The sequence below is a fragment of the Mus caroli genome, unplaced genomic scaffold, assembly GCF_978045245.1.
Source record: "Mus caroli unplaced genomic scaffold, Mus_caroli_1 scaffold_8, whole genome shotgun sequence".
Lineage (NCBI taxonomy): Eukaryota > Metazoa > Chordata > Mammalia > Rodentia > Muridae > Mus > Mus caroli.
Window position 1 is genome coordinate 79,902,564 of NW_028227263.1, and position 20,060 is coordinate 79,922,623.

General features: G+C 43.8%; 1 protein-coding gene across 1 annotated transcript in view; it reads right to left on the reverse strand.

Moving 5' to 3' along the window:
- Adamts17 (ADAM metallopeptidase with thrombospondin type 1 motif 17) overlaps positions 1 to 20,060 on the reverse strand; it is a 306,153-nt gene that overhangs the window by 137,380 nt on the left and 148,713 nt on the right. Inside the window, exons 9-10 of the mRNA XM_021167985.3 lie at positions 12,529 to 12,669; positions 10,628 to 10,778 (exon numbers count right to left, since the gene is read on the reverse strand). Coding sequence (XP_021023644.1) covers positions 10,628 to 10,778; positions 12,529 to 12,669 — 292 coding nt within the window. The remainder of the gene's footprint in view (positions 1 to 10,627; positions 10,779 to 12,528; positions 12,670 to 20,060) is intronic.

Here is a 20,060-nt window from a genome sequence, read left to right on the forward strand (position 1 = left end):
GATAACACAAGCCAAAGGCAGATAACATGCCAAGAGCCGGATGAAACAGTAACTGGTCCAAATTTCCCACAAATACTACTGCAGTTTGAAGTCTGAGTCTAGCATGCCAGCACCGCACCTGGAATGGTTCCTGAACCCTGGGGTGTGGTCTTTCCTTCCATGTTTCTGAGGGTGGTGGAGACCCTTACCTGGCTGTGACTGGGTGCTTCAGGGTGAGAATGGGGGCATTCAGCTGGCAAAGGGACAAGGAATGAAAGATAACACACAACTTGTATTGTCTGGAGAGTTCTCTGAAAAGGCTGTCTACTGTAAGCTTTCAAAACACTTCTGGAAAATCCAGGTTGACTTCTGCCAAAGTCCAGCAGCTTCGGAAGGCTGCAGATGCTGAGATCCAATTGAGAAAGGCAAGGCAGCTTGCAGCTGGGTGTCTAGCTCCACATTCGCCTGCACAAGCCTGTCTGAGAGAGGCAGGGCTAAGCAGGCTCCTGGACTCTGCCAGCCTCCTACTCTGGCCAGGTCCGCTGGCACTGAAGGGGCAGATTTTATTTAGACCAGTAGTTTCCAACCTAGTCTGACTGTAAGAATGCTGGAGTCTCTGTGAAAGGGAAGGCGAGATTTGTAGCAGGTCACAGTCACTTCTGCCAGTCTCTGGAGGGGGCTCTGAGGTGGCTCCAGGTTGAGATATGATTGACATCAGAGAAATAGAAACCTGTTCTGCTGTGGGATTTGAATACCTAGACTTCCTGGGCATGCAGAGATCTCTGCTAAGACTCCAGGTATCTCTCAGCAGGACACAGAAAGGGTTTCCCGCCTGGTGACAGGGAGTTGTGGAGGCACATACTAGGTAAGGGGCTATCTTTGAGGGTTCCAACATTTCGGGGTGCCAGGAAACATGTCAAGTACACAGAGATTCGAGAAAAGGACAATTAACAGGACAGCCAGCTGCAATGCATCTGCCACTGTCCTGCTGGATCCAAGAAACAATGTAACAGAAAAACAGCCAGTGACACTTACTGGTGTGTGCCACGTGCTAAAAGTTAGGTCATCTCGTTTAAAACAACGTGATGCTGGGTCAATAGGACTCGACCTCTCATTTCTCTTTTTCAGATTAGCAGACTGAGGCAGAGAAAGACTATGATACTGGATGTAGACAGGTGGGGGCAGGCAGCCTGATTACGGAGACTCTTATCACTGTGTGAGTCGTGCTCCAGATACTCTTGCCATCCTGAAACAGTCGACTCAAAGCTTTGACACTCAACACTCTTCAACAGCACAAACATCACAGTCCTTTGTGAGTACTATAATGTGTGGGCACACCCATGTTAATAGTAACTATGGCAAACGCAACTCCTGAGAGCTCCTTCCTTTTGACCTGTGGCCATCGCACACCGGCTCCAGGGCAGTGAAGATACACTGTGTTGCTGAGAGGCAGCTGACATGTGGGCATGAAGGAGCATCACGCGGCATCTCTCAGCTGGGACCCTCACATGCTGGACTCTTCAGGAAGGTTGGGGTCTTGGTGAGGCAGTGACCCTGGTCAGGACGCTGCTATGTGTGTCCCTGCCCACTAGCCCTGGTTCCAGTAGCGATGTGCACTCACACTTCCAGCTGACGGTGTCTACAGAGGACAGTGTCATCTACAGTTCCTTTGCCACCCTCTGCCTCACCTGGCAGGGTGTCTGAGCTCTGACAGCTTTAAAGCCTTGCCGAGGAGTGACTTCGCTGACGGGGGACAGGAGGAACTTGTAATCGTAAAGAGGATTGATTGTGCTAATTGCATAAAGTTCATTTCCCCTTTCTAATAAATATTTACCCGCTAGTGTTTATAACTTTTATGTTTGGACTTTCTTGAAATGCTTTATTGAATTAAAAACATCACATTACCATTGGCTAAGAGAAGAGACAGTTCTCCTTGCCAGTAACTTCTACAACAAATGCCAGTTATTGATGCCAATTTTTTTTTTGTAGTTCATATTTCCATAGACAGCCCTGAGCCTTACAATACCAGCATTCTGCAGACAGACACAAAAGATTCAACAGTGATGCTATGCGGGCCTCCAGAACTCCACAAGCAAAACTGGACCGTGGTTTCATTTGTCTTGGTTGGGAAGTATGCAGATATTCAGGAGAGCAGAAAGCTGGTTACTATTGGAAGCGTAGGTAGCTCCTAGCACGGATTGCAGTAATGTTTTTCCTATGAGTAAGGGCATTCGTCTTAACTTCTATGGGTCTTAAAACAGCTATGTGCTGTGGGTGCCAGGACAAGAACATACAAGGAAGTCTAGTTGCAAGGAGTTCTACCCAAAGAAGAAAGAGAATTCAGGGCATCTGGGGCTTCCTACACTGGGCAGATGCCAGCCTGCCTGTCCCTCTCCCAGGCTCTGAACGTTTAGAGACAGGGTTATGGTTGTCAAAGCCCAATAATATGAGCCTTGTAGGACAAGCAGGGAGACAGCGAGGTTTTCAAAGTACAGAAAGGTATTTCCTTGTAAGTAACACAGCAAATTGAGTGTTTCTGGTTTTAAAAATGTGAGCCCGTGTGTGTGTGTGTGTGTGTGTGTGTGTGTGTGTGTGTGAGTGTGTGTGTGCATGTGTGCATGCATGTGTGTATGGGGGGTGTTGGGTTGTGCAGGTACCATTATGTATGTGTGAAGGTCAGATACAAGTTGATAGAGATAGTTCCCTCCTTTCTCTACATAGGAACTGGGGATTGAACTCAGGCCATCGGGCTTGGAATGCCCCTGGCCTGGAATCCGTGTTGATAGACACCCGGTATGACAAGGGTTAGCCAGGGGTGCAAGATGTTGCAGGATGTTGAAGATGTGGGGAGTACAAAGGGTACTTTGTGATTTCAGCCATGGCTGTTAGACAGAATGAAGGTATCTATGATTCCTACTCTCAAGACTGCCATGGGAACTGCAAAGACAGCTGGGGCCTACTGCCAGCCATCATACGTGAAGGGGATATTCGCTTCAGTGAGAAGCTGGAGGGAAGAGCTGCGATCACTTTCCCAGCCTGTTTCACAAAAATCCAATGAAACCATCCAAGGGCTTTAGTTCAGGATAATCATGAGGGGATGGGAAATGCCATCCTGAGACCAGGGAGGCTGGACCTGCCTGCAACCTTCAGTCAAGGTACACTATAGGTTCAACTTTCAGAAGAACTCTTTTATATATTTAGCATTTGTGTGTTTGTTTGTTTGTTTGATTTGTGTGTGTGTGTGTGTGTGTGTGTGTGTGTGTGTGTGCGTGCACATGCATGTGAGCAGAATAGCACATATCTGGAGGCTGAAGGACAACTTGGGGAAGCAGTTCTCTCTTTCAGCCATGTGGGTCCCAGGGATTGAATTCACGCTGTCCTGCCAGCCCTCAGAGGGGAAACTTGTTTCTCAGAAGGCAGAGCAGAGACAGGAAGAAGGCTCACAGGTAGTGAAGATGCTAGTATTTGTCTCAAAATGCACTCTACCTAGTTTCTTTCACTCTTTGTTTTAAGTTCTGTATTCCAAAACCAGAAAGCACTCCACCCTGCAGCCGCTGTGTCTAGGTTTTATTCCCTGGGACATATCCAACCCCTCTTCCAGTTCGTTAGTTTTAGTGGTAGGCTTAAAGTTCTAGAAATGTTGGAGACAAAAGACAGACAGACACAACACACACACTTGTCTCATTAGTGTTCAGGTGCTTTTCCAAACTTTCCATGATAGCTCTTCACGGGAACCTCGGCCCCATGGCTGGCTGCGAACTTCCCTGAGGTTCCTGTCTTCCAGGGAACTCAGGGCCTGGGAATTCAGACAGCATTCTCAATTCCCACACAGGAATGCGGCTTTTAAGCGAGAGGTTCCTCCAGAATTTTGAAGTTGTAATTTCTACATGATATTCTCTCTCCTAAAATGCCTGTCTATGAGTGTTTTCTTATGTTTTATGACATCTAGTAAGTAAGTAAGTAAGTAGAATTTTTTTTTTCCTATTAAACGGGACCAAAGTGGTTTGGAGAATGCTGAGTATTTCACAGCAGCATGCTTTTAAAAATCTTAAAGTAAGCTCTGTCTCTCTGTATCTGTCTCTGTCTCTGTCTCTGTCTCTCTCTCTGTGTGTGTGTGTGTGTGTGTAGTTCAGAGCACAATGTTGGATGTTGCTCACCCCCACCTTATTTGAGACGAGCTCTGTCTTGTTTTCATGTTTGTGTATACCAGGCTTGCTGGCCCACGAGCTTCCATGGATTTTCCAACATCCACCTCTAATGTCTCCCTAAGAGCACCAGAATTACAGACATGTTACTGTGTCTGACTTTTATGTGGGTTCTGGAGACATGGGTCCAAACCTAGGTTTGCACACCAAGTACTTTCCTTACTGAGCCATGTCTCTGGCCCATAGCATAGCTCTTTTTGAATTCAGGGGAGACTATTTGACATGTAATGACAGCAATCAGTAAAACTGCTGGTACATGAACTGGACCGTGAGTATTGTCTACACAGAGTCAGGTGAGGGTTGTGGGCTGTAGGCAGACTCACACCTAAATGAATCATGTCTTCAGGGTCTGAGATACATACATTGCTTTACTTTCTGAATGAGATGGAGTGTCATTTACAATATATATCTAAAATCCATCCTTACATGCTCTTCCAATGAGCTTAATAACCACAAAAGAAGCAATATATAGTTGTGTGCATTTTTCCTGTTTAACTGGTTGTTTTGTAACTGATATTGTCAGTCTTTACTCAATCTGTGTTATCTTAAGCACCAGACATACAGTTGTACCCAACATTACATGGACTGCTTCTTTCCTACACATAGCTATTATAAAGTTGAATTTAAATAGCACAGCAAGGAACTCGGGATTAGAGACAATTACCAACAAGTGACAAAAGTTATTCAAAACTGTGTAATTGCTCATTTCTGGGATTTTCTACTTAGCATTTTTGGACTATGGTTGACTGTGGTAACTGAAACCCTGGAAAGTAAAGTTGTAGTCAAAGAAAGGCTACTTTATCCCTCCTTGTGCATAAAAAGCTCAGAGTACCACACGTCCACTGCTTTCTTTCTGGCAAATGTCATATGTCACATCTTTGGGTGAATTAGTTTCCACTGGAGAATCTCACTTTCTACTGCTGATAAAAACAAATGACTAGTTTAAAACAACACAGCGATCTGATAGTTCTAGAAGTCAGAACTCTAAAAATCGCTCTCACTGGGCTAACGTCAAGGCACCTGCAAGCCTGGCTCCTTCCTAAAGCTGCAGTGTTCCAGCCTCTTCTGCCAACTATCTGGATGAACCCATGTCCCATCTCATGCCCACTCCTGTTGTTACTCCAACCTCCTGCTCGTACTGAGCCTTTATCAGCCAGTCACTGTGCATCAGACCAGCACAGATAATCTAGGACAATGTCCCCATCTGAGGAGGATAAAGCACACTTGAGAAATCTCTTACACTGTGGACAACAGTCAGAGGCTCTGGGGTTTTGTACATGGAGGTCTACCACAAGAACATTCTTGTTCTTTTGGTAAAATGATCAATTTCATTTTAAAGACATGTATACATGTTTATATAAACCACAATTTTTACCAACTTAGAGGTTGTTTCCAGGGCTCTTAACTCCCTTTTAGAAACAGGTTTTCACCCAATATCTTCCTTTTGCTGAAAGGAAAACATTTTTTCTCAAGTGCAGGTCTATGTCGGGTGAGTTTTTCAGCTTTGGTATAATAGAAAGCCTGCATATGTCATAATTGCTTTTGAGAGATAGTTTTGCTGGGTATAAAATTTTACATTAACAGACTTCTTTCTTTCAATACTGTAAAAGACTGTTCTACTCTTTATCTGCTTGCATTGTTTATAATGAGCAATGTACTCACTTATACTTGTCTTTAATCACCTGGCTGATTTTAAGGTTTTTATCTTTAATACTGCTTTCACAATATACTTATTTATTTATTTATTCATTTGTTTGTATAAGTGTGTGTGTGTGTGTGTGTATTTGCACATGTAGGAGAAGAGTCTCTCCTACCAGTGTGGGTCATGGGGATAGAATTCAGGTCATAAGACTTAGTGGCAAGTTTCTTTACCCACTAAACTTTCTTGCTGGAGCCTATTACTACTTTAAAATAATTTAATCATGATGAATGTTGGTCTGGATTTCCTTGTTTCTTGTATTTGGAGTTTGCCAACCTCCTTTGACCTGTTGCCTGAATGTTTTCATCAAATTTGGCAAGTTTCAGTCATTCGACATTCTCACCTTCTCTTCATTGCCTTTGGGAGATAACTTTTATGTTTAGTAGGACATTTTGTTTTGTTTTACTTTGTTTTTAGTCTTTTTTTTTCTTGGTTTTTTATTTTAAAATAGTTTTGGTTGGTTTGTGTTTAACCTTACTAACTCCCTCTCTTATGATAGCTAATTAACTACCAGTCTTGCCTGGGAGATCCTTCATCTAAGACTGCAGTATTCTTTCCCAGAAGTGTCAGGCAGATAACATGTCCATAGTCCATGTGTGCACTCAATATGTCCTATTATTATACTTGTTGTTCTAATGTCCTGTGTCATTTCTGGGCCAGCTTTTATTGACTCTCCCTCAATATGGATGCATTTTCCTGCTTTGTATAGCTGTCAAATTTGTTTTCTTATTGATACTGGACATTGTTGTTTTGGTTTAGTTTTGTATTTTTTTCAAAGTTTTATTTTCATTTTTGTTTTTATTTATTTATTCATTTATGTATTTATTTATTTATACAAGTACACTGTAGCTGTCTTTAGACACACCAGAAGAGGGCATTGGATCCCATTACAGATGGTTGTAAGCCACCATGTGGTTGCTGGGAATTGAATTCAGGACCTATGGAAGAGTAACCAGTGCTCTTAACCACTGAGCCATCTCTTCAGCTGTAATTCTGTATTTTTAATATCTGAATTTTGTTCTAAAATTGGTTAATATTAATTTTTAAATGCATGTGAAATGCATTAAAATGCATTATATGTGTGTATATATACATATATATATACATATCTATATTTATGTGCATTTTGTGTGTGCACGTGTGCAAAATCCAGAGATAAGCCTGCCTCTGTGCCCTTTGCCCCAAGCCATGGAATTATGGGCACACAGGGTCATACCTGGCTTTTATGTATATAACGGGGATCCAAACACAGGTCCTCAGGTTTGCACAACAGCACTTTACTGACTGGGTCATCTTCCTAGTCCAAGAATTATGTAAACTAATTGCATGTTTGATCTTCTCAGATCTTGAAACTTTACTGGGTGGGACTAGAGCAACATTAGGTTGAAGACTAATACTGCACTGCTCCTGAAACAGAACTCTGTATGTTCTACCCGATGCATACAGGAGGCCTTGAGAGGCTCTCTCTACCTTTTAGGATAGTTATTTGCTGAGCCTTGAGGAGATTTCACACACACACACACACACACACACAGCACTAAGATGAATAGACAAGGGGCACCCTCTTCAGGTCTCCAAGGTTCTCTGTCAGCCTGTTATGGTTTGAATGCAGATCATCTCCCATAGGTTCATGTGTTTGAACACCTGGTCTCCAGATGGTAGCATTGCTCTGGAAACTTGTGAAACTCTTGGGATATTTAGTGAAAGTAGATTATTACAGGAGGGCCTTGAAGGTTATGCCCACCCCTGATATATAACTAAACAACTCTGCTTCCTGACCCACCAGGATGGAAGGAACTAACACCTCATGTTTCTCCTGCTATGAATGGATGCTTCTGCTAGCATGCCTTCCATCATGATGGACTAGTTCTGAAATAAGGAGCCCAGGTAAACCCCAGCTCCCACAGGTTGTTTCCGGGAGGAGGGGCATTTTGTCACAGTGATGAGAAAAGTAGTGAATAAAACAGCTCTTCCTTAACACAATCACAAAAGAACTCACACAATATGTATTCATTGATAAGTGGATATTAGCCCAAAACTTAGGATACCCAAGATATAAGATACAATTTGATAAACGCATGAAACTCAAGAAGAATGAAGACCAAAGTGTGGACACTGTGCACCTTCTTAGAATTGGGAACAAAACACCCAGGGAAGGAGTTACAGAGACAAAGTTCGTAGCTGGGATGAAAGGATGGACCATTTAGAGACTGCTGTATCCAGGGATCCGTCCCATAATCAGCTTCTAAACGCTGACACCATTGCATACACTAGCAAGATTTTGCTGAAAGGACCCAAATATAGCTGTCTCTTGTGAGACGATGCCGGGGCCTAGCAAACACAGGAGTGGATGTTCACAGTCAGCTATTGGATGTATCACAGGGCTCCCAATGGAGAAGCTAGAGAAAGTACCCAAGGAGCTAAAGGGATCTGCAACCCTATTGTTGGAACAACATGATGTACTAACCAGAACCCTGGAGCTCTTGTCTCTAGCTGCATATGTATCGAAAGATGGCCTAGTCGGCCATCAATGGAAAGAGAGGCCCATTGGACTTGCAAACTTTATATGCCCCAATATAGGGGAATGCCAGGGCCAAAAGAATGGGAATGGGTGGGTAGGGAAGTGGGGGGCGCTATGGGGGACTTTTGGGATAGTATTGGAAATGTAATTGAGGAAAATATGTAATAAAAATAAAAAAAAAAAAAAAAAAAAAAAAAACAGCTCTTCCTTCTGTGAGTTCCCCAGACTCTTGGAAGGCTGGCCCTCCATTCCCAGATCCTCTCTTTCTCCTTCTGGGAAACACTGCAGCTCTCTTCCAGATTCCCCTAACATTCACTAAGTCACCAGAGGAGATGATGACCAATGGTAGGTGTGGCTAGTGGCCACCAGTGTCTGCCACTAGGCTACCCTCTCCCCTTACTCCCATATAGCTACCTCATCTAGTGACAGGCTAGAAGATGCCAATTTAATGTGATCTATTTCCTGATGATTCTACTACAGAGAAAGCTATCCGGGAGCATGATCTTCAGCTGCCAGAGGAAGCCATGCGCTGCCTCCACAGAGCTTACAAACGGGCCATCTTCAGGGTATGCGTGGGGATTTTGAGCTTCTAGTGCAGTCACTCCCAACCTTCCTAATGCCCAGGTCCTTTAATACAGTGTTTCCTGATGTGGTGACCCCCAACCATAAAATTATTCTCCCCTACATCATAGCTGTTATTTTTCTACTGTTATGGATTGTTAAGTATCTGATATACAGGGTATCTGTACTGGCTGGTTTTGTGTGTCAGCTTGACACAAGCTGGAGTTATCACAGAGAGAGGAGCCTCCCTTGAGGAAATGCCTCCATGAGATCCAGCTGTAAGGCATTTTCTCAATTACTGATCAAGGGTTGGAGGGCCCATTGTGGGTGGTTCCATCCCCGGGATGGTAGTTCTGGGTTCTATAAGAAAGCAAACTGAGCAAGCCAGAGGAAGCAATCCAGTAAGTAACATCCCTCCATGGCCTCTGCATCAGCTCCTGCCTCCAAGTTCCTGCCCTGTCTGAGTTCCTGTCCTGACTTCCTTTGGTGATAAACAACAATGTAGAAGTATAAACTGAAAAACTCCTTTCCTCCCCAACTTGCTTCTTGGTCATGATGTTTTGTGCAGGAATACAAACCTTGACTAAGTCAGTATCTGATATGCAGCCTCTTTGAAAAGGCCTTTGGCACCCCTCCCTCCACAGGGTCACAACCTACAAGTTGAGAAACACTGTTCTAGGAGAAGGCAGCTGTAATGCAGAGCTAATCTTTCCATCTAACTGTCTTCTGTGAAAGAAATGACACTAATGAGCCAACAGAATCTCAGGTGGCCCTTTCCCTGGGGTCTGTCTTTAAGGGATGCCAGCCTTCTTTGGCTCCTCCAGTATGGGACTCATCGATGCTTCCCTTCTTCTGACTACGCATCTCCTTTACTTACCTGTTAAAGCTGAATTCAAAAGCTTTGCTGGGAGTGTTGTAGCAGTTGGGGTTTCATGTGACAGTCCAAGGAAAGTGTCCAATCTGGGAAACTGAGACCCCAGTACATGTGTGTTCCTTTATCTGTCATCTCAGCCTGCAAGGTTGTGCAGTTACCTCACAGGACAGGAAAATGGCAGGAAATGTGGAACCAACCGACTTCTGTCTAGTCCCTAACTCACCTGATCCTATGCTGGCTGGGGCAGCTCTGCCTAACTCACTTTATCCACCAGCCCTGGGTCAAACCTTTCGGAGGACAAAGTAACCACTGTGTCCAGGTCTTTGTGAGTATCCTTTCCCTTCTCCGCTCCAGTTTTTATCCCTCTTCCTTAGCTAATTTAAAATTAGGTGACATCACACCATTTTTAACAAGGGTGACTAGATTTCCTTTGTCCTAAAGATTTCATCCCCAAACACCAGGCTACGAGTGTCAGTAGCCCCAAAACATCCACATCCCCTTCAGAGTGATCCACGTACAGGGCTGTGAATGGACAGATGCCTGCAAAAGTGTGTGTGTGTGTGTGTGTGTGTGTGTGTGTGTAGGGGGAGGTTTCATGGTTTGTAATATGTGACAAACCTGTGCAAGTACCACGAGGATGTGTACATGGACACACCCTCATGTCTATGCATACACACAGTCACATGCATGTCTACGTCTGAGACATCCATGACCTCCAGGATCCAGACCTGCAGAGGCGCTGCTGAGCTTGAGCCTCTTCCTAATTCTGCCGTTCCCTGGTTGCTTACCTCCATGTTTTTGCAGAAGGTAGCATTGGTGCCAAACAGAATCTGGCACTGCTCGTTGGCGCTGTAGTGCATGCCTGGCAGCTTGTGTGGAAGGCGCAGGGCATGCTGGCTCCTGGGATCAGTGATCAGTAAACATGTACTGACTTTGGATCTGGAAGAGCCAAGAAGAAGGTTAGTCTCCAAATGTAGCCCCATCTTTGTTCTGAGTTTTCAACCTCTGAGAAGGATGTCTTCGATGATTCCTGGGAGACTGGCTTCAGCTCTAGGTACCAGGGATTACCCTTTTAATGCGTGAGTGCTTTTACTATTATGGCTAAATGTGGGTCTCTTCTCTGAAGACAACACAGAACTGATCACTTGGTAGAACCTTAGGAACAGCTCTAGTGAAGCAAGTGGACTTTCTTAGGAGAGTTTGATAAAGTTCTTTCTGAAATGAGACTCTATATTGCCTTAGAAAGTGGCTTTGAGCAAAAGTTACCATGAACAAAAAGAGCACAAATTAAGGTTATTTAATTTTAAATAAACTCAAAGTGCTGATTTCTGACAGCATGGGGTCTCTTTGAGGGATTGCTGAGCCAAAGCAAGTATATCAGATTTGATGTCTCACCCTATCATACCTCCTGCTACTGCAGAAGGCAATAGCACTGTGCCAAGAACATACAGATTTCAACCAGGAAGAGAATGTTCACTTACAATGGGAAATACATTTCCCCCAAAGAGATTGCTAGCAGATAAGATGCCCAATGCTTTTATTTTCTAACCTTAAAGCAAGGCAGATGAAACCAGATACTTGCCAAAACCCTTAAAGGAAAGATGGTAATTCATCTACCATCTATCTGTCTGTCTGTCTATTCATCTATCTATCTATCTATCTATCTATCTATCTATCTATCTATCTACCTGACTACCTATCTATCTGTCTATCTACAGTTGAGGCTAGTCCACAGCTTCCAGGATCAATCAAAAGCCATCTGTCACCAGTGAGAGCAGCACCATGCACACGAGCAAATGTCAGGCATATCATCTTGTCACTCTGACCCTTCTGGGTGATATGCCAAAACATCAAGTGCCTTACAATATTTTATTATGAGCCAATGACTACAATTCTCAGTGGAAGTAGGCTATCCTAAAATGAGTACACTTACTTCTAAGCCTACTCACCAAACAACATTTCCATCAACAGGAAACAAGTAGAAGACTCTTTAACTACGTTAGCCCCAATTCCCTGGGCACTGTCAAATACAGCTAGCCTCCACAGTCACACTCCACTCTCCAGTGAAACTCACTGACTCACTTCTATTCCTACTTCATGTGGACTATGGATTAACATGGTGACTTAGGGAAGCATTCAGGACCCATAAATTAACACTGTAAACACAGACCTATGATCAGGCAACAGGGACCAACAGGGATCATGGGTATGCTTGTTCTACCATGGGTCTAAAACTAGACTACAAGCTGTCCCACAAAAAGCTGCAAACTAAGAAGTATAGACATTCTCTAGGAAGAAAGGGCTAGTGAGAGAAGCACACCCCTTTCCCCATAGAGGAGGCAACTGTGCAAACGCATCCCTAGCAAATTCAGTCCCATCAAGGGAAGCAGCAAGTAGCAGGTTCTCCCTACGGTGGTGCCATTCATGGTTACAGATCAGCAGAGAAGGGCAAGACAGAGTCACTGGGTTGATATTTCATTCAACCATTCATTTAATGATTCCCTACTGGATACACAACATCATACCAGCTACAACCTCAGGAAGAGGGCTTGGTCCATCATAGGACACTCTGCATTGAGATGAGAATTCATCCTAAGATTCACTTTTCCACACTGGCTGAGTTGCCCATGTTTGGTCTTTTGGAGAAACATTCTGCTGTTGAGGTTACAGGATGTACTCAAAGACTTACTTGAGAAAGTTCTCAAGGTCATCTCGACTACAGGATGACCAAGAGAGGTCGCTGGGATTCCGGCCTTTTACCCACTCTCCGGACATGATGTGCGACCGGCCAGCACAAGATGAGTGGTCGTCATCATGGTTCATCCCCAGGCTGTTCAAAGAGAAAGGAAGAGTGTGAGATGCTACACCTCACTGTGCCTCATTTCTAGGCCCTGGGTCAAGTTGAAGTCAGGTTTAAAGTACAAGGAGTAATGTAGGTAGGGTGATAATGTTCTCACACTATAGACCACTGTCAGAAGTTTATACAAAAGATGAGGTGGTTTGACTACAGAATGTATGAAGACTGAGCAAAATGGCATTATTAATCAGTAAATGAACGCTGGCCTCTGTCGCTCACAGTGCTCTTTACAGAGCTTCAGAGGCTGTCACATTGAGAGCCTCCTCCTTCTTAGCCCTGCCCTTAGCGCAGCTTCCCCAGCAGCTGGCCTCTAGTAAGCACTGGTTAAATAGTTGCCAAGTGGACTACCTGTTTGTTACCACACAATGTGCCCCAAATATCAGATACCTCATCTCTGTGTCAGGTGTGCTCACAGGGTGAGAACCACCTCTGGTTGGATAATTTCCACCTACCTAGTTGGTTAATAGTCAAAGGGAGATCTAGGAAATGATCAAATGAATAATCTTGTCCAATGAGAACAATTCCGATATGGTCCTATGGTCATTTAGATGTATAAAGTGAATTCTCTGTTTCAAGGCAACTCCTCTCTTGTTCTTTTCCCCCCTTTAAATAACCTTTTCTGTTTGGTGGGCAACAGAAAGCATTTACTTATCTATAAATACATGGGAAAGCAACTTTCAAATAAAGTTTCACTTAGCAGGCTTATTTCTTCTTGAGGTTCACTTTGTATGTATTTAAGCCGTGATCTCATAGCACTGGCTGGCCTGTAACTCATTCTATAGAACAGATCTGGCCTCGAACTTACAGCAATCCGCCTGCCTCTGCCTCTGCCTCCCTCGTGCTTGGGTTCAAGGTGCCCAACACCATGCTAAACCTGACTAAAACCAACAAACTTGAGACCATTTTACTTTACGCTATTGAGTTTGAGCTCAGGGTGGATGAACGTTGTACAATGGAGTCATATCCTCAGAATAAGTTTCCTAAACTTCTTTGTTGTTGTGGCAAGAGATTTTAACATTATTGTTGTAAGCTCCTGGGTATTCAACCTTGTCGTGGTAATTACATTCACGGGCCATGATGGGCTCTCAGACCTTACTCGCCTTGCAGCCAAATGCATGGCTTGTGTCTCTGCACTGACCACTCCACTCTTACACCATAAGTGAACCACACAGGATTTTCCTCCTGTGATTGAGTCGTTTCACTTAGCACAGAAGGTTCTCAACCTTCCTAATGCGGCAACCCTTTAATACAATCCCTCATGATATAGAAATGCCAACCATAGCTACTGTTATGAATTGGAATGTAAATATCTGACATGCAACCTACAAGTTGAGAAACATTGACTTAGCACAATATGAGAGGTTTATTTACAAAATACGTAAGCAAGTCCTATAAGTCAATTGAAAACAAAAATCCCCTAATAACCTGAATTTGAAATGCAGGCTAAAGATCTGAACAGCCACTTCCCAAAGACAATCTACAAAAGTCATCAGGTCTGTGAAAGAGATGCTCTTGATGGCAGCTGGTTTGCACCAGGAAGATGCAAACCACCCCATAGGGGGCTTTCTCTCATGCCTGTCATGATGAGGCCAGTGCCTACAATGATATAAGGGTGCTTGAAACCCTGTGCCAGATGGTCAGGATGCAAGTCAGAGAAACTTCCCTTGTGGAAAACAGCATGGGGGTTTCTAAAAAATAAATAAACAGAACTATAAAACTAGTGTACGATTCAGCAATTTCATTTCTGAGTATTTCTCCCAAAGAGGAAAAATGCAGATCTCAGAGATCTGCACTCTCATATTCGTTTTGGTATTGATGATGATAGCTAACCTAGAAACTGCCTAAATGTCTCTGTAGGTTGGTTTTTTGTCTATTTGACACAAGCTAGGGGCATTTGGTAAAAGGAGGCCTCAGAGGAGACAAATGCCTCCATCCGATTGGACTGTGGGCAAACCTGTAGTACATTTTCTTGATGGATGTGGGAGGGCCCAGAGGGCCCAGCCCACTGTGGTTGGTATCACCCCTGAATAGGTGGTCCTGGGCTATGTAAAAAGTAGGATGAACATCTGTCTCCTTGCTTCCTTCGACAAGACTACGTTCAAGGTAGGAAGGGACCCAGAGAGTGATGTACACTGGTACTCTGAGGACTAACTTAGGATCTCCGATCGCCTAACTCACTTGCCTTTCAGATCCCTATCACAGAGGAACCCATTCTAGTGGTACAACTCCAAGGAAAGAACACCTTACCAGTCACAGCATGGAGAACACATTTGTCATCTTTCAACTACACACAGCCTTCTCTTATTTTGAGAAATGGTTAAGTCCCTCTAGGAACCTCAGCTCTGCTCATAGCAATTTTCTACAGCCTCTCTCTTACCCTGCTGCCATTAATCAGCCAAAAGCAGTGGCACCTTCTGCCTTGTGGAGTGGGCCACAGTCCTATGGAGAGCCAACATGCCAGGCAACCTGATCTACAGTTGTCCTCTGTCAGTTAACATCCGCCCTCCCCAGCAGGCATCTCCCAGAAATATGTGGTCTTTTTAAACAATTTAATATCACTGGAAAGAGGTTGCAAATTAAAATTTTCACAGAGAGATTAGCCAAATCCAAAGTTTATACATCTCAGTGAACTCCTATACAGATAATTCTACTCTTTAATCCAGCTGCCTCACTCTGGGGCATAGACTCAGAGAAATCCATACCTTACCACAGAGGTATTTGCACACCGATGTTGACTGTTGTATTAGTCACTATAGCAAAGAAATGGAACCAACCTAGTTGTTCTCCAACAGAAGAACAGATAATGGAAACCAAATACATATGTAAACTGGAATATTTAGCTCCAAAAATAACTGAAATCAAAAACCTTTTGGGAAAATGGTGAACGGACTTAGGATGTGTAATATTAAATGTCATACAATCTCAGAAAGAAAAGACATTTTCATAAACAGTTCCTAGTCTATAGAATATATGTAAAAAATGAAGATGTGACCATGTGGGTTCACTGTAATATATATAACAGAAAACAAGAAGGCATAGATAAGGCGTTCAGAATGACAGGGGTATGGACACACCAGTCGTGAAACAGGATATAAAGCTAATTGTTTTCCTAGTTTTCATTCGGTCATGGATTTTTCGTTGATGTTGTTTTGTGGTAGATAAGGGCATATATTTGACAGTAGGTGGATTGTCAAGCGAGGATACTATTGACCCCTTGGTCTTAACAAGGACGGAAGGTTATGCCTGGGACCACGTCCAATTTCCGATGAGGATTAAGTCAGTTATAAATGGAAAGATGGTCACTATCAGATGGTCCTGGCCAGAGAACCCGGTCCCTCAGGTATACAGGATCATTATATAAGCTTTCAGAGAAGCTGATGGTGGAGTCCACAGGCTATGTTCCTGATAGCATCTATCTCAACAAGAATGGGACACTTGCTGTGAGCACTTCCCCTTGCTGGCTCTCAGCAGTGGCCTTCCCAAAGGAATGTTCTAGTCAGCATGGCCAGCTAAGAGTGGAATTCTGGCTTTCTGGGGGCTCATATTTAATATAGCTCACAGTTGGTCTGGTTTGAATCCTTCAAAGGCTAACTAAGTGTCTCATAAGCTTACAGTTAGATGAACTGGCGGTGGGCGGGCGTCCTGGTACTTGAGGTTTATATAAACTACTGTTTAGGTTATTTTTAGTTTAAATTAAAGATTACCTGCCTGAAAATTCCATGTTATTTTAGGTTTGTATCCCAGGGCATGTATTATTTCTGGCCATGTTATATTTAACGAAAATGTGTGGCATTATGGACACAGTCATTTTAACTCTAAATGACTGTGAGGTTGAGGGCACAGATGGGCCTCATGCCTCCTCGTATGTCAGACACGATAATAACTAAATGGCTTTGGATGGATCTTATCTTAAACAAAATAGCACACCTCTTCTGAATTTGCTACAAGAGATCTCAAGGCATACCATGAAGGGAGTCAAGAAAGAACTCCCACAATGCACTATACCATTGAGCTCCTCTGGAGTCTGAACACAGCCGAGGCGGTAGCTAGGGGTTCTAGGCCTGGTGCAGCTGCCCTGCTAGAAGCTTTGGATTCAGCAGTCTCTGACTCCACCTCTTGGAACTTCAAAAGCACTCGGATTTTTGATGAAATGGACCAGGACTCAGGTCTGGCCTTTCCTCAACTGGTCTTGGTCAATTTGGGGAAATGAATGCTAGAGGTGTTGGGAGGAAGAGCCCAGGGAACGGCTCTAAGGTGCACAGCCCCTCCATCAAGATAGGATCAATAGCAGACTGGTGTCTGAGGTATTTTCTATAATGGGTAATATCATGGTAGGCAAAAATGGATAATCTATGTAATGTATACTGACTATCTCAGAAGATGGGAGGTGTGTGAGTCATGTGTGCACATGCTTTTGCGCTGCATTTGCAAATATGTAAAAGACACTCACAAGTGGGCTTCTAATTCTAATTTAACAAAACTCCAAATAGTTATGTTGAGATAGAGAAAAGAGTACAAAGGAAGGACACAGGACGGAGGGTCTGTCCCTTCTCCTAGTCAGCAACACTGCTGCACCCCAATTTGCTCATCTCCGACTAGACACAGGGTAGGCACCCGTCGCTATTCATTCAGTAGATAGTTGTCAAACACTTTCTCCTAGAAAGGCACAGGCCGGAAGTGCTAGGCACGTGGAGCTCCCATTCTAAAGCAGCGTTTTGCAAGCTGTAGGTCCTGAGATTAGATTGGGGGGTCGAATATCAGATATCCTGCATATCAGATATTTACATTACAATTCAGAACAGTAGCAAAATTATGGTTGTGAAGTAGCAACAAAATAATTTTATCATTGGTGGGGGGGGGGGGGTCACCATAACAGGATTAAAGGGTCACAGCATTAGGAAGGCTGATAACCAGTGCCTTGGAGGAATTCAGTTAATAGGTCATGGTGACTATAAAGGAGACAGTGACTTTATTCATTTTAGGCACATTTATCCACAGGAGTAAAGGAATTCAGTAGCCTCTGGGCTGCTAACTTAGGCTCCCTGAAGGCATCATGACACAGGAGACAGGTACAGTAACTTTGAAGAAATACTCAGTGTGGGGCTAAGAGATGGCTCATTTGTAAATGTTGGTTGCACAAGCACAAGGACCTAAGCTCAAATTCAGAGCACTCGTGTAAAAACTGGCTGTGGCTATACCCCTGTAACTCCAGTGGATGGAGGGCAGGAAGATTGCTGGGGCTTTGCTGACTAGCCAACACAGCCCTAAACCAGCACACTCCAGATTCAGTAAGAGACTGTGTCTTACAGGAATAGTGTGCACAGGACAGAGCAGGGCACTAGACATCTTCCTCTGTCCTCTGAAGGCACCAATAGGCAGATGTACCTGCACATATATGCATACTTATACACATACACACACAATATGCATATATGTATATATATAATGTATATATGCACACACAAAACCACTTTATCGCAATCATGCACACAGACTACATATATGTATGTATATTTGTATATATATGCATTATTATAATAAGCTGGTTTATGTTACCCTTGATTAGTTTTAAGCCCACCTAAAAAATATAGTAACTTTGATTCTCAAGAAGCTCAGATTTAACCTCTGCCCCAACAATAGTAAATTCTAGTTCTCTCAGACAATGGCAAAGGGGATGGTTGTAATGCTAGTTAATTTATTAATAACCCCAAACTCAGAATGAGGTGGGAACCTAAGGCTACCAAGGGGCATAAGATGGGACCCCCGCCCCCCTGCTCCTACTTGCTTTCAGACTCTGTGTTCCTCAGTGGTGCAGCCTGTTAATGAGCATGGGAATCCAGACCCCAGCATTTCCTGTCTCTTTCTTCAAAGGCCAGTGAAGAAGGGGATTAGCTGACAGTGGGGAGGGGTTGAAGAAAGGGAGAACCTGCTGCCAGCCAAAGTTCAAAGGCCCGTTAGAGACATCAAAGGGCACAGGACGCTTTGAGCAGTAGTAATCCTTAGGACATGGGACTTCCGGCTCCTAATGACTATCACCTCCTTGCCTTGTTTGAAACTAACCATCATCGGTGCTTTATGGACTCATTATTTGGAGTCTGCCTTTTCCATCCCGCCAGGAAGGTCTAGAGGAAGTAGGGAGGAGACTATATATCCCTTCAGCCCCTTCCCGGGCTGTGAAATGCTCATCACAGGACATCACAGGACATAGAGAAACCCATTCACGACCCCCTAGGATTCTCACACTGTGTTTCTGTCCAGGGCTCTATGGATCCCAATTTACAGGTCTTTTCCTCTTTAAAGTGACTCCGTATCCCTATGGGGGGGGGGGATGACCCTGAACTCTGACAACCATCTCTTCATGATATCCCTCTCTTCATGACTGAGTCTCCCTGAAGGCAGGACCTGTCATTCTGTCTTTTAGCTGAGTAGCTGAAAAACGTGTGCTAGCCTGGCCCACAGCTAACTACCCAGAGGAGCTGGCATGTATTGGCAAACTGTTTGACTCATAGGCAGACAGAAAACAAAGCAGTCTGGCTAGATCTCAGAATTTCTTTGAAAGAGTTTTACCCTCCTGGAGGTGCTGCCTGCTTTGCCTATATTCCTAAAGTAGGTGGGTGTTTCTTAGCATCACCTTACCATAGAATGCAGGGAACACATTTCTCCAGGTCACACAGGTCAAAGGCATAAGCCGAAGTTCCAAGAAGAGGTGAGCAGGGGGGCGGGGTGGGGGGAATGCTGTGTTCCTTCAAAGCTCTGTTCTGTGTGGCCCTCCATTCTCATGGTTTTCAATGATTAACTTTATTAAATAAATAGCTGGTCAATGTAAAAAAGACAGACAGACAGACAGACAACTAGCTAGCCAGACAAAATAGGAGAATATTACCAACTTGGGAGCTCAAAACACCCCACAGAAACCAGCTGGGAAAATTGAGACTGTTGCTGCAGTTCCCCATTGATTTTCCCCTCTATCAATAAGCGTCCCATGGCTGAACTTTCCACCTCTCTTTCCCACCACAGGCACTTTTATGTCATGGAATAAACAATAGTAACCTCTGTTGGAAATAGTTCACCTTCTTGCTGTTCTATAAAACCTAAGTGTTTTTATTCTTGGGCTGTCCTGTTGTTCTATCCTCTCTGTCACAGAGTTAGGGGTCAGCCCATCTACAGACAAAGGGTCTCAGAGGACACTTGGTATAAAAATATGTGAGTCTGAAGTGGTGGGGGTACCCCACTTCTGAAGTCAGCTTCCCAGTAGGCTCAAGTAGCAAATGATTACTTTTCAATATAGATGTACATTTATCAATATAGATGTACATTGCAGGCTCAAAGCAGTGTATATCCAGCCTACTACAACTCAACCAGGG